The sequence below is a fragment of the Diabrotica virgifera genome, chromosome 2 (assembly GCF_917563875.1).
Source record: "Diabrotica virgifera virgifera chromosome 2, PGI_DIABVI_V3a".
In the NCBI taxonomy this organism is placed as follows: domain Eukaryota; kingdom Metazoa; phylum Arthropoda; class Insecta; order Coleoptera; family Chrysomelidae; genus Diabrotica; species Diabrotica virgifera.
The window spans coordinates 69,015,791-69,030,208 of record NC_065444.1 but is presented as its reverse complement, the minus strand read 5'-3'; the positions used below and the strand labels follow the sequence as shown (position 1 = coordinate 69,030,208).

At 36.5% G+C, this 14,418-nt stretch overlaps 1 protein-coding gene across 1 annotated transcript in view; it reads right to left on the bottom strand.

Annotated features, from left to right (window-relative positions):
* Window positions 1-3,210: 3,210 nt before the first annotated feature.
* Window positions 3,211-14,418, bottom strand: part of LOC126880068 (interferon-related developmental regulator 2) — a 39,130-nt gene continuing 27,922 nt past the window's right edge. Inside the window, exons 4-7 of the mRNA XM_050643727.1 lie at window positions 12,527-12,771; window positions 9,453-9,696; window positions 6,504-6,731; window positions 3,211-3,485 (exon numbers count right to left, since the gene is read on the bottom strand). Of these exons, the coding sequence (XP_050499684.1) occupies window positions 3,408-3,485; window positions 6,504-6,731; window positions 9,453-9,696; window positions 12,527-12,771 (795 nt within the window). The 3' untranslated portion in view covers window positions 3,211-3,407. The remainder of the gene's footprint in view (window positions 3,486-6,503; window positions 6,732-9,452; window positions 9,697-12,526; window positions 12,772-14,418) is intronic.

Genomic DNA, 14,418 nt, shown 5'->3' with positions numbered 1-14,418 from the left:
AACAAATTCCATCCATCCATCCAATGGCACTACAGCCCAAATCGAGCCTTGGCCTCCTTCAACAAGCTTCTCCAATCATTTCAATTTACCGCTGTTCTTTTCCATGAACGCGTTCCCAGGAAGTTCCTGGCATCCTCATCGACTTCGTCTTCCCATCTCTTTTTAGGTCTTCCAACAGGTCTTTTTCCCTGCATTCTTGCATTTAGCAATTTTCTGGGGGTTCTATTCTAATGTATGCGAACCACGTGCCCTGCCCACCGTAATCTCTGCAGTTTGGTGTATTGTGCTAGAGTTGGTTCGCTATATTGCTCGTATATTTCTCTATTATACCTAATTCGCCAGTTGTTATTTTCACTTATTGGGCCCAGTATCCTACGTAATATTTTTCTTTCAAACACATCTAATGCATTGGCAGATTTCTGTGTCACCACCCATGTTTCACAGCCATAAACTACTATGGGCCTGATTATTGTTTTATAGACCCGGAGTTTTGTTTTCCGGTGTACGTCTCGCGATTTGAATATGTGGCCCATCGCGAAATAGGCTTTATTTGCCAGCACAAGCCTTCTACTTATTTCCGGTTCTTCTTCATTGCTTGCGACCAGATCCATTCTTAGGTACGTGAATCTATTCACATGTTCTATATCGTCAATAAAGTGTTGTTGCGCCGGTCTATTTGATCTGGTTTGTATGAGTAGTTTTGTTTTATTTATATTTATTGGTAGCCCTACTGCTTCTGCACTCTGTTTCAACTCAACGTAGGTTTCTTCCGCTGCATTCATTGTTCTGCTCATTATGTTTATATCATCTGCGTATGCTGCTAATTGGGTAGATTTGTTTGTAAGTATGTTATTTCCGCTCACCGTCAACCGTCTAATTACATATTCAAGAACAAGATTAAAAAGCAGTCCGTCGCCTTGTTTCAGTCCTTGCGTTATCGTAAACGCATCAGTGATCTGTCCTTGAATACATACCTGTGCTTCTACAAATATAAACAAATTAGCACTCCTAAATCTTCTTTTTTTTTTTCAATTAGTGCTCTGTAACTCTTAAGAATTTTCCTTTAAACCAAAAACACTCAAATAAAAATTCACCGCAATTTAGTTCTGCACAAAGTTATTTTTTTCCGATTTCCTTCAACAAAAATTTTCCTCGTAAAATCACAGTTTTCCCAAAAAAAATCTGCAATTTTCAATTAAAATTTTAGGAAAGTAATTATTTATCAATAATTAAATAAATTGGTGACATGAAAGATTTTTTATACCTAGTAGTATATATCAGGAGGCCGGCGACAATCTAACCAATAGTTAAGCAATAATTAAAATGTTAATTAAAAAATTTCGGTCGAAATAATAACCAGAAAGATTTTGATACACCAGAATAACTATGATTTTCGTATAAAAAAGCTCTATATCTATTCAACGTACTTTACAGAATTGAAATTGGACTATTTGAGCGGTCTCAGGAATGTTATAAAGAAACAATTTTTTGGCTTATAAACAAATGGAACCCATCAGAAAATATCAGATTAAATTAAATTAAGTTAACGCTCTTGAAAAGGGCACGGCTTCTTCGAAGAAAAAAAAAATCGAATTGAGTTATAAACAACAGGATTTCAATCTTTGAACCATTACCTTTTTATTCCGGTCCTCTTTGTACATACAAATTTTCATATCTTCAAGACACTCATAACAAAAAAGATTTATGTCACCAAGTTATTTAATTATTGATAAATAATTACTTCCCTAAAATTTTAGTTGAAAATTAAAGATTTTGTTTGGAAAACCCGAATTACCCTAGGAAAATTTCCGCCGAAGGAAATCGAAAAAAAAATATCTATGTGCAGCATTAAATTACAGTGAATTTTTATGTGAGTGTTTTTGTTTTAACATTAAAATCTTCTGAGTTACAGAGCAACAATTGAAATAAAGATTTCGGAGCGCTAATTTGTTTATAAACCAAATAGCACACTTTCTGCGGACTTTGCATAGCTATATTACTAATTTATGAAATCCTAAGATTTGATTCCAGCATGTCCAGCAATAAAATAGCTGGTACATAATTATCCTTGTTTTATACTAATTTCCCCAGATTATTACCTTACATTTTTCATTGAGTTGATAATTCACGTTGTGAACATTCTCAATTATTATATTTCTAATTTAATACTATTCTATCTAATTCCTCCAAAACCAGCAGATTTCCATAAAACCCAGCCATATTAATACCTTGTGCTTTAGTTTTCCTTGCAAGAAACAAACAAATCACATCTCCTAAACTAAACCTAACCTCGCTTTCGGCCATTCATTCATGTCCGTGTCACAATAATTTTGACTCGAAATTATAATATCAACCACTTTTTTGGAGTCGCTATTTCATTACATCATTTCGTTAGTTCAACTAAAATCCACAAGGCTCGCACAGTCGCATTTCAACGTCGCCATATTGATTGCGACTTATTTTGAGTCGAAATTTGAATTAGAATCAGGGGCCTGTTCTGCTTTGTATTTTCCATCTTAAAAAGCGCAGAGGATAACAATTCGAATTTTAGTTCCTGCCCTTTTTGACTAATTTATCAAACTTATTTTTCATTCTCAAAATTATTGTTCTTTTCAAAATGTTTTGGCACATTTAAGATATTAAAAAAAAATAGATGTATGAATTAATTTTGCCAGAATGTAATTTAGATTGTTGTGAAGCTATTTTCTTGTGTCATGTCATGTCTTGTTTCATTCTTTTTTACTTCACAATGTATTATGTTTTCCATCTTTTGCGTTATTTTAACGGTTATTAGCGCGCTCATCACTGTATAGAAAATAGATCCCGCTGATGATGGTAACTAGATTTCAACAGAAATGAAACATAAGTTGTTTTTAATTTTACTCATATTTTAAGTACACGGAATCAACTTTCGTTGGAATTTTTCCTAGACGAATAGACGGAATGTGACTGCATATTGTAGAGTTCTTTTCATCTCCTTTATTCGTCGACAACTTGCCTTATAAATTGTAAAAGGCGTAGATTAAGGATGTTACCAGAAAAGAATTTTCAGATTTATTGTTTAGATCTGGGACTTCTCATTTCTCCCCATTGCTTTTTATCTGAGAGTACTTCGATGCGTATTTTGCATTAACTATGTTGCCCCCATGACTTACAAATATCACATACCTTGATTAATTTTCCCGTGAAAATGCAATAAAACAAACTAAATAATTTTTAAATTGTGTATTCCAAAAACAAATGATTTTACAATAATTATTAATATGTCACACCTATAAATAATAATAGTTACATAATAACTTTTAAATAATTTAATAAATAGCGATCATATACAAGAAATAGATAATCACTATAAAAATTGTGCTAAATTAAAGTATATAGAAAATAGATCCTGCTGATGATGGTAACTAGAAATCTGACCGTTTGTCCCTATTCCTCGCCCTCGATAAAGTTCTCGCCTTGAAGTTAGCTGCATTTATCAATCGCTGTAAAAAATAAAAAAATATGTTAATTAGAATACTATCAGTACTTAATACAATATTAAAAAGTTGTTATATTTTACAATTATTAAATACATATTATTTAAACAGTGTTTTATTTAAACATGGGTGTTGGAAATCCGATAAAAGTGATTTGGTTGTTTAAATAGTTCGAAATCATATCCCTTTTTTACCCTTGTCGACGCCTGTGTTGTTCCTTACTAGCATGTTATCGAAGTTCACATGTGTCGCGAATAAGAGGATCGGACGCTTACCCACTTGAGATCCAAAAATTCTTTCCCTATGATATAAGGAATGCGATGCATCCAGACCACTCAAGTGTACACACGCGAAATAGTGTTGGTTTCGCCGTTGATGCTTTGATTGCAAGTTTTTACCTTTTATTTGTTATTACCTATATATCTCCTTTGTTTCGGTTTTGAAATATTTACCAACCAATTTAATTTGAATTTGTGTATATTATTGTATTGCGCTTATGGAGAACTTCCACTTTCTCTCAATATTGGCTATCAGAAGGTATAAAATTCATTAGCAGGTGTTGTAATTAGTGTTTATTGCTTGTTTTTTTATTTTATTAATTGTCTCGTACAGTACCTGCTATTAGTAAACATACAATGGGAGTCTGAAGTCAGTTATTTGTATAATGCAGTGGCTCAATAACCACTTAAGGTAACTTATATAAGTTTCTTGAACACCTAAGTAGAGCATAGAGCTTCAGTGAAAACGCGCCATCGGGCACTATTTTGCGCAAAGGCATTCCAAGAATTTCCTTGACCCCTGATTACGTCCATGATAGATCTTCTGTAAGTTTGTGCTGGGCGACCTCTTTTTCTTTTTCCTTGGTGATTCCACTCTAGGGCAGTCTTTGCAATACTATGCTATTTTTTTCGGATAGGGGCCGATCCAACCCCACTTTCTGGACTTTATTTCATTTTCTACTCTCTTTTTCGTTTATGTGTAGCTGATCGTCGTTTCCAATGATGTTAGGCCAGAAAATACGAACAACTGTTCATAGACATTTATTAACAAAGACCTGCAGTTTGTCACTTTCCAGGTTTCACATCCATATAGTCAACAGACAGGACATTTGACTGGAATATTCGGGTCTTGGTCCTTGTAGTATACTACCTGAATGCTTGTTGAGCTGTTCGTATCCTCATACAAGAATCGTCTTCTGTACCTCCGTTTTCTATTATACTTCCAAGATACGTAAAATTTTCCACATTTTGAATCTGCATGTTATTAATAGTAAATAGTATGTTGTTTCTTGCATTTATTCTCATACATTTGGTATTACATATTAATATTGCTTTTCAAGCCTACTTTATTGGCTTCAGTGGAAAGTGTTTCCAATTGGTCAGCCACATCTTAAAACCTTTGTCCTAATAGGCAGTTATCGTCGGGGTATTCTAGATCGCTTAGGCGTGTGGTTAACGTCCATCCATTGTATCCCTCTTGCATCGGAGTCTAGTTTGGAGAGAACATAGTCTGCAGCTAGGTTAAAAAGAAAGGGAGAAAGCACGTATTCCTGTCTGACTCCAGTAAGTACATTAAATTCGTCACTGTTATCCCATTGTGTCATGCTGCATTTCGTCTCAGTGTACTCAAACTATAATGGAAATTATTCTTTGGCGCATGTTGCTTAGTTCTAAAATTTCCCATATAGCAGCACGAGATAAGCTGTCAACTGCACGTTCGAAGTCGACAAAAACCATGTGTAGGGGTGTGTTCCAATCAGTCAATTATTCCATGATTACTTTCACAGTATTAATGTAGTATATGCAAGAGGACTATGATCTAAATCCTGCTTGATTAGCTTGAAATTCAACTTTGTTCATCTTTTCAGTATAATGGTCGTGAAAATTTTACTTACGGCGGTAAGAAAGGTTATTCAAAGTAAGCAAGGCGGTTGTCAAATTACATACTAACAGTAATCGCATAAAAATAGAACGGGGGGTTAGACAAGGAGACCACCCAATGTCACCTAAACTTTTTAATACGGTCTTAGAACATGCTTTCAAGAGTTTGGATTGGATGACAAAGGGAATAAAAATAGATGGAGAATACCTAACAACTTACGTTTCGCCGATGATATAGTCATAGTAGCTGAGGATCTAGGTATGGCAAGAGAGATGGTACAAGAACTCGTTGTAACTATAGAAAATGTAGGTTTAAATATAAACATCTCAAAAACAAAAATAATGACAAATTTGGTACCCAACCAGAACATCAGTATTGGTGGGAAGGAAATAGAACTCGTAGATAGATATAAATACCTGGGACATGAAATTACGATTGGCAGGGATAACCAGACTCATGAGCTGAAGAGAAGAATCGGTCTTGGGTGGGCAGCATTTGGAAAACTGAGAGAAACTTTTAAAAGTGAGTTACCCACATGTCTAAAGAGAAAGGTATTCGATCAGTGCGTCCTCCCAGTCTTGACGTAAGGATCAGAAACACTTACCTTAACTAAAGCCTCGGCTACCAAACTAAGAGTCACGCAGAGAAGAATGGAGCGGTCAATGTTAGGAATAACTCTGCGAGACAAAATCAGAAACGAAGAAATCAGGAGAAGAACAAAGGTGACTGACGTCATCGAGAGGATAGCCAGGTTGAAGTGGAGATGGGCAGGACACGTAGCCAGAATGACAGATGGGCGATGGACGAAGAGGTTATTGGAATGGAGGCCAAGAGAAGACAAGAGAAGCGTCGGTCGACCGCCTACAAGATGGACTGACGACTTAAGAAAGGTAAATAAAAACTGGATGAGGGCGGCGCAGGATAGATGGGGTTGGAAACGAGGAGAGGAGGCCTATGTTCAGCAGTGGACTTTTGAGGCTGGATGATGATGATGAAGGCGATTTTTGCACAGTGTAACCTAACTTAACCCCACAAAAACACTTTCTTTTTAAGTTCATTTTATGTAATTAAAGAGTTTCCGCTCTTACGGTCAATACGATCAGAAATTGCTTTACATTATATTTTAATAATACTTTTACTTACCTTTCTATACCTTTCCATTTGGTGTTGAGCATGGGCGGGCATTTCGCTGCTGGGAGCAGGAAGGGCGATTTCGAAAATATCCCTAAGCAGATCATTTTCGGTCAAATGCACATTTATACTTGGTCCTAAGATATTGCACAACATCTCGTATTGCTTCCTTCTTATCCACGAATCAAGCACCAACGTTTCCTTTCCAAATTTAATCTGCAATTCAGGTACTATGTCACTCTGAAAAAAACGGAAATTATTAGTAAATAATGAACAAATTTAACGTCGACCTCGTCTACCCTATTAGATACCAAATGAAGCTATGGCGACCAAATACGGGGAGTTGGTAACAGTTTGTCAACCAGTGTGGCTACCGTGGAACATTATTAGAAAGGCTACCGCCTTTTACAAGAGTCAAAAGTGCGTAGAATGTGGCACAAATAGAATATATAGGTAGTAAATAACAAAGTCCCAAAAATGTTGTTTTTTGAATGCACCAAATGTACAATTCTTCTATGAATGCCGATTCGTCGTAGAATATGGCGACCATTATGCCTATTATTACTTTATTGGCAATGGCGCGGAAAAGCTATATTTGTTTGAAAATGTTTCCTCAGGTTACTTGATCAAGACATTTGATCAAAGTTGGTCCTTTTTTCCTTTCATTTGGTTTTGGTCTTCTCACCTGCAGTTTGGTCTTCCTAGAACTCTCCAATTTGTTGGTTTCTACGGGGCTTGCTCTTCAGAATAACATAATGCAGTATTCCGAATTTTTGGTTTCCTATTATAAAAAGGACGTATAGAGCAGAAACATTGATTCTTACCAATAAAGTAATCTATAAAATACAAGTGCCACATAGAGAGCAATGGAGAGGCCAATGTTGAATATATTCGTCAGAGACAGAGTTTCAAATAAAATAGTTAGGGGTAAAATGTAAAACACGTGTAAAACCAACAAGAAAAAATACAAACCATCCAAAACCACATGATCAGGGAAGCTCTGAATATACCTAGATATGTCCCATTAAGATACGTATTTGGACATACGCAACAAAAGAAAGTTCTGAGAATGATATATGAAAGAGCACACGAAATATTCGACAATATCAGGACCATCCCAGCAGATTATTAAGAGAATTGACTTACTATGACGAAAACCAAAGAACGGTACATAGACGGCCTAGACAGCAGTTAGCTGGATGTAGAGAAAACCCTTAAGAATGAAGAATTGAGATAGCCACAGGATAATCGAAGCACAAACGTCGCCCTTCTGGCACTAAGTGCCCTTCAGGTACGTCAAATGGACCATAGTCGCGGAAGTTGAGCATCGATGTCACGTACCGACAGACGTGGGCTTGATGGCCACACCTTTCGGGCGCTTAGCCGTCGAGGAGAACAAAATTTATTTTGCCAATTCGGCGGCTGAGTGACCGAGCACACACGGTCTGGACAGCGACACCGATTTAGATCGGTGTCTTGAAGTCCGGAACACATTTTTTTTAGGACACAAGTCCAAAGTAAAGTAACAAATTAACCTAAGTCATTAATAGGGAGAAAAGCTCTTCTAGCTACCCCTAAAGTCAGGTGGCTTAACCACATGAAGTAATACAGAGGATGTCCCATTACCCAGGGTATCCAAAGTAATTTTAAGTTCAACGCCTCCCCATTCGGTATGTCCTTCGATGGGGAGGGGTGGTGGTATAGCTTGGGGGTCAGATAGGTACCACTCCATTACGGGGTGTGACCGGTTTGATCTTCGGACATGTGGGTTCCACTTTTCCATTGGAACACACATGTCCCCCGGAGCTGCGGTTGATATGAGCATGTGTGTGTGGAGAAAAACTGGTGCTGCAGACGCAGTCCAAAGAATTATAACGCTGAAATGGAATGGGGTAGGACATGTTGCCAGATTCAAAGATGGAAGATGAATCAAGAAAATGTTAGAATGGAGAAGAAATTTTATCATGATCGATGACATCTTCGAACAAGGTGGTCAGATCACATCAAGCGCATCCAGCACAACTGGAATCAGGATGCTTAAGATCGGATGCAATGTAATTAATTATCTATGGAAGGCCTATGTTCAGCCATGAACTCAAAACGGCTGATGATGATAATGATTACAGAAAGATGATGAGATGTGCAGAAAAATGTAAATTATAAGAACAGGCCCCAGGTCGACTCGGCAGAATGAGTACCTTGGGTAAAACCGGGGGTAGTAATAGGCGGTTGAAGCGTAGCATAATAATAATAATAATAAAAAGTAGAATTGCCAAAGCAAGAACAACTTTTATGAAATTTAAGAAAACCTGTGCAGTCATGATCTAAATTTGGAACTTCGCATAAGAATGGTTCGATGTTATATATTCCCAGTACTACTTTACGAGGTTGAAGCATGGACCCTCACAGAATCGCTTTTTAAAAACCTAGAAGCATTTGAGATGTGGGTCTACCCCCGTATTCTGAAGATCAGTTGGGTAGAAAGAGTCACAAACGAAAGGGTTTTGCAACGTTTGAATAAAAGTTGCGAAGTAGTGAACACGGTTAAAAGGCGCAAATTGGAATACTTTGGTCATATAATGCGTCACCCAGAAAAATATTGCATACTTCACCTTGTCATGCAAGGTAAAATAATGTGAAAACTAGCACTGAACTATTTCGTGCGGCTGTAAATAAGACAGTGATTGTTAATATGCTGGGCAACATGAGAGCCAACGATCGACAAGCGGTCTCGGCACCTTAAGAAGAAGAAGAAGCGTAGCACTGAACCTGTTACCTTCCTTGTATACCGCAGGCCCTAGAGATAGCAGACTACTCCGCTATAATCCCAAAGCAGCGTTAGCGGTATAAAATGAAGACTATTATTATTGTTGTATAAAAACCAAAGAAATTTTTCGAAAAAAAAAAATCAAACTGCAAAAACAAAAACGTATTATGTAATAAGATTCCAATAATAATTACCTCTATAAATTGTAGTATATCCCTAAACGTGGCCCTCTGTTGTTTCCTGTCTTTCTTCGCTCTGTATTTATGAGAATCTGTAGCTAACTGTTTTAAAGTTTCTGTGACATCTAGTGCAAACTCTTCTTCGAAGTCCTCACTTTCTTCTCTACCTAATTCGTATATTAGTGCTAAAGATTCGCCTGCGGCCATTCTGACGTCTAAATGTGCCGATTCCAACAGTTCTGAGAGTTTTTCGAGTGAGCTGAAACATATTTTAGTAAGTATAGAATATAGATGAATTTGAATACTACCGATACACTGAATAAAATCTCTACGAAGCTTGTCTTTTTGGTTTTGCATATAGCCATAAAGACTTAAAGTACTTTATTGCTTTTCAAAATATGCCCCACCAAGAGTGATACATTTTTACATATATTCAAACCGATTGGTAAAAAAGTTATTCCAGTCTTCAGTTGACACCTACAAAATCGCTGTTTAAAAGGAATCGATGACTTATTCTTGCGACTGGAATCGCTACATATGCATTGAAATCTTGATCTTTGGGAGAGTGAAGAAGTTGTTTGAAGAAGGTAATTGTCAAGGCCATAGCCCAAAACAGAATAAGAAGAAAAAGTAAGTTTGAGGTTATGTTATTAGAAGGTAAACATTGTATGTAGCAAATAATAGTTATTTATGTATTCTTTTTCTCATGATCATCTTTCAGTGCGTCACAGTTTTTCGATTTCTTTCTAACGTATTAAATTGTATATGACAGAAAAAAAGGCACGTCGGTGATTACTTCGGTAATTATTTCTAGTTCGGTGATTATTCTAGTTGTCAATAGATGGCGCCATAATAAAAAAATAATTTTTTTTTATTAGATAATAATATTACAAATATAATCTGTATAATTTATAAGACTATACAAATCAAAGAAAATACCATTTTATAAATGCAAGAAACACATTTGATTTGTTTTTATTCCAAATTGAAAATAAAATGTGACAACTGTCAGATTTAACTAAAATGTCATGTTAGAATAAATGTCATAAATGTGTATTATCACGGACTTACCCTTTTTCTTATTATTTGTTACGCACTGAAAAATGATCATGAAAAGGACAATACCAAGTCAGTAAAGTTACTCTTTATCGAACGAGTCTGATATTATGAGCCGAGCGAGAGTAGCGAGCCAGGCGAATAACAGACGAGTTCGATAAAGAATCTTTACTGACGTGGTGCATACACAATTTTATCGCATTTTATATTGGTTTTAACACTTAGGTACTTACAATTTACAATTTAAGAACTTTTAAATTTTAAACGTCATAATAATTTCATGACAGTGATGACAGATAACTTTTGCAAGATGGTTGCTTTCGATTTTTAATCGATAGTTATCAATATTGAATAATTACTAAATCGGTAAAGTTTTAATTTATTTTATATGAATATAATTGCAGAATACTACATAATTTCATTTTTTGACATAAATTTAATTGATAATGTCGCAAATTGTGTAGAATATTTTTAAATAACTAAAGTAAATAAATTATAAGTTACTCAAATAAATAATCGATTACTGCCATCGACCACTTACATTTAATCTCGATTAATCGCGGCAGGTAAAGTAAAATTCTTCTTTCAGTACAATAAAGTGTTACTTTACTGCCGCAAATGAGGGCAAATGAGTACAATAATGAATGACTTTAGTGCCGGTTGGCTATAAAATTAATTATTCAAATGCTGTATTACAAGTAAAATACAATTATGTAATTAAATTCACTTTAATAATTGCATATCATATCAACATTGTGGAGCAACATTAATGCCCTATTTCATAATGACAACCTAAGGTACATAAAGTTAGTACTTCTGCTTTATTATGATGAAATTCACTTTTTTCTTCTTATTAATTTGTGGTTAGAAGTTGGAAACGAATAGAACTTAAATTGACAATTTTTTGTTGAATTTTTACAATTTATAACACAGCATTTGAGAAATCCCATGTTCTTCAATGACAGTAGGTATGAAATATGTCAATATGACAATTTCCATTGACAATAGGTTTGTTCCAATTAGCGGTCAAACCAGTCAGAAACTATCAGCGAATAGTCGACCAGCTCGAGTAGAGGGGATAGCACCGATGACTGTATCATGTTCTCGCACCGGCCAACTGTTTGCTAACGGTTTCTGATTAATTTGACTGTTGGTTGGAACAGACCTAAAATGGATTATTTAAGACAGTTACAAGATTTTTTCGCTACTCGCGCAAGATCGTTCCTTGTATCCGCTCCAAGTATTTGCACACAGCGAACTGGTTTTTCCTCATCGTGAGACGCCCATACAGCGGATTGGCGTTTATTTTCCGGTTCGTAGGAGTAAATCCCACTAACGCCACTAATTTCATCGCCACTAACAATACTATAAACGTTTTTTGAGCTTCCTTTGTTGAACCGTTCCAATGTTTTTCGACACCAATTGACGCGAACTGCTTTTTACTCTTCTGTGAACAAATGAGGAATTCAATGGGAAACCAACTTCGTAACACCCAGTTCTTCATGTAGGATCTTTTGGGTCGAGGTCTTTGAAATGCCCAAAGATACCTCTATCTCCCGGTATCTTACACGGCGGTCATCCTTAATTAGCTGACGAACCGCATCAATGTTTTGCTGTGTGACTGCTGTTTTGGGTGGACCTGGCCTGGATTCGTCACTGAGACTGTAGCGACCACGTTGAAATTCGCAATACCAGCGGGAAATAGTTGACTGGTGTCATACTTCATTCCCAAACACAGAAACCATTTCGGCGAGACATTGCTGTTAGGATAATCCTCTCCGAAAATTGTAAAAAATTATTGCTTGAAAATGTTCCCGGCTAAGATCAATTTTTCAACCGACTTGCTAATTTCAAAAATTCACTGTATTTACACGACTTGTTATATTGCAATGAAACTCTGGATTTATGTCAACAAAACATTGAGGTTACATTTGTGTCGGAAGGTTTTATTGGTGGCGCCCTCTAACCGGCTATATGCAAAACTAAAAATACAAACCTTGTATCATAACCGATGTAAATAATTCTATACTTACGGTAAAGCTTTAGAATTGTTAATCATGGTTCCAATATTTCCCGGAGAGAGTAACGTGAAAAGTAAATTCCAAGATTGGATGGCAGCCGCGTGAAGTACTCCTAGATCTGGACTGATGGTCGGAACGGTTCCATCGCCTTTTAAGTAACTGGCGGAATAGATAGCCTCCAATTGTTGCATCAGGAGAAGAACGTCTCCTATTTCGCCTCCTGATAAGAATATGATGTTTCCTAAAGCAGTGCAGCACTAAAAAGAAAGCAAAACATATTTACACATTTTGTTTTGATTTATTTCAAAATTTAAAACTAATTTGTGGCACCATTAGAAGATATGTTGAGGAGCGATTAAAGAAAATAACTGATGTTTGTACAGAAGACTTACTCATGCGCAAAATTATATTGCTGGAAACTGTGTATCGGGAACTCTTATTTTTCCTCTGGCAACCATTTTGAGCGTGTAGCGTAACTGTTATGCAGTATGTTGTTTACTTTTAAGGTTAGTGTTTATGCCCATTTTTTTAATTCCCATATTTTAAAGTCCCATTTTTAAGGGACTCCCATACCACCTAATGCCGATGACGTCCTTTTAACATCTGATAGAGCTGATAAAGCTACAAAAATGTTCGAAACACTCTGAACCGTCAAAAATAATTGGTCTTAAAATTAACACCTCAAAGACAAAATTTATGACCAACCTTGTAGTCAGCAAATAAAATTCAAATTGAAAGCCATAGCATCGACCAAGCAATAGTTTACAAATATCTAGGGCATGAGATTCGCTTAGGCCGAGATAAACAGACAACTGAAATACAAAGAAGGATAGGTCTCACCTTTGGTAGATTGGACAACATTTTCAAGTCTAAAATTCCAGTTTGTTTGAAAAGGGAGGTTTTTGACCAATGTGTTTTACCGGTTCGAACATATGGTGCAGAAACACAAGGCCGTCCGCACATGGGTCGATCGAAGACACGTCTCGAAGTTCGCGCGTCTTGCTCGTTTTGTACGAACCCTGCGGCACAAGCGATTGTTCTCCGCACACTAGTCGATTCAGTTTGCTCACATCTTCCAACCAGGAAGAAAGCATTTTTTATATATTAACCAAAACAACTATTTCGATCTGTGAAAAGTACGGTATTGTTTTATTTTTATATAAATTCAATACGATGAGCATTATACGGAGGACATTTTTCTACTTCCCCAACGAATTTTATACAGACACCTAGAAACAGAAGTTCAATGTTTTCAGAATTTTATATTACAAACAATATATTTCCACAAAGCTAGTAGGTACAATCAACGAACATAACATGCATCGATCTTTAAATAGAACTAAAATTTCATTCAGTGCAAAAAACAACAAAAAACGAAGGAAACAAATAAACTAAACTACCTATATGACTGGAAACGTGCGTCTCACTCTCGTGCGCTACGGATCGCAAGCGACGAGAGTCGTACAAGACGAGGAGATTTGCAATCCTTGAACGCTCCGTGTACGGAGCTCAATACCACAACGAAGGAACTTGACTGGCGGGGAGAGACTTACGCGACTGGAATCGAGTCGAGTAGTTCGAGCGTCGCCCCATGTGTGGACGGCCTAAGTCTGTCAAAAGGAACAATAAATAAAATATGTGTTACACAACACGCAATGGAAACATCAATGATCAATAATACCAATTACCATCAGAAATAAGTACCAAACATAGAAATAAGAACAGGAGTCACGGATGCAGTTGAAAGAATAGCTATGGCTAAATGGGCTTGGGTTGCACATGTTGCCAGATTGACGGATGAGAGATGGGCCAGGAAGATTCTGGAATGGCGACCAAGACAGAGGCATATCGAAGCAGAGGACGACCACCCACTAGACGGAGGGATAATGTAAAGCGCATCATCA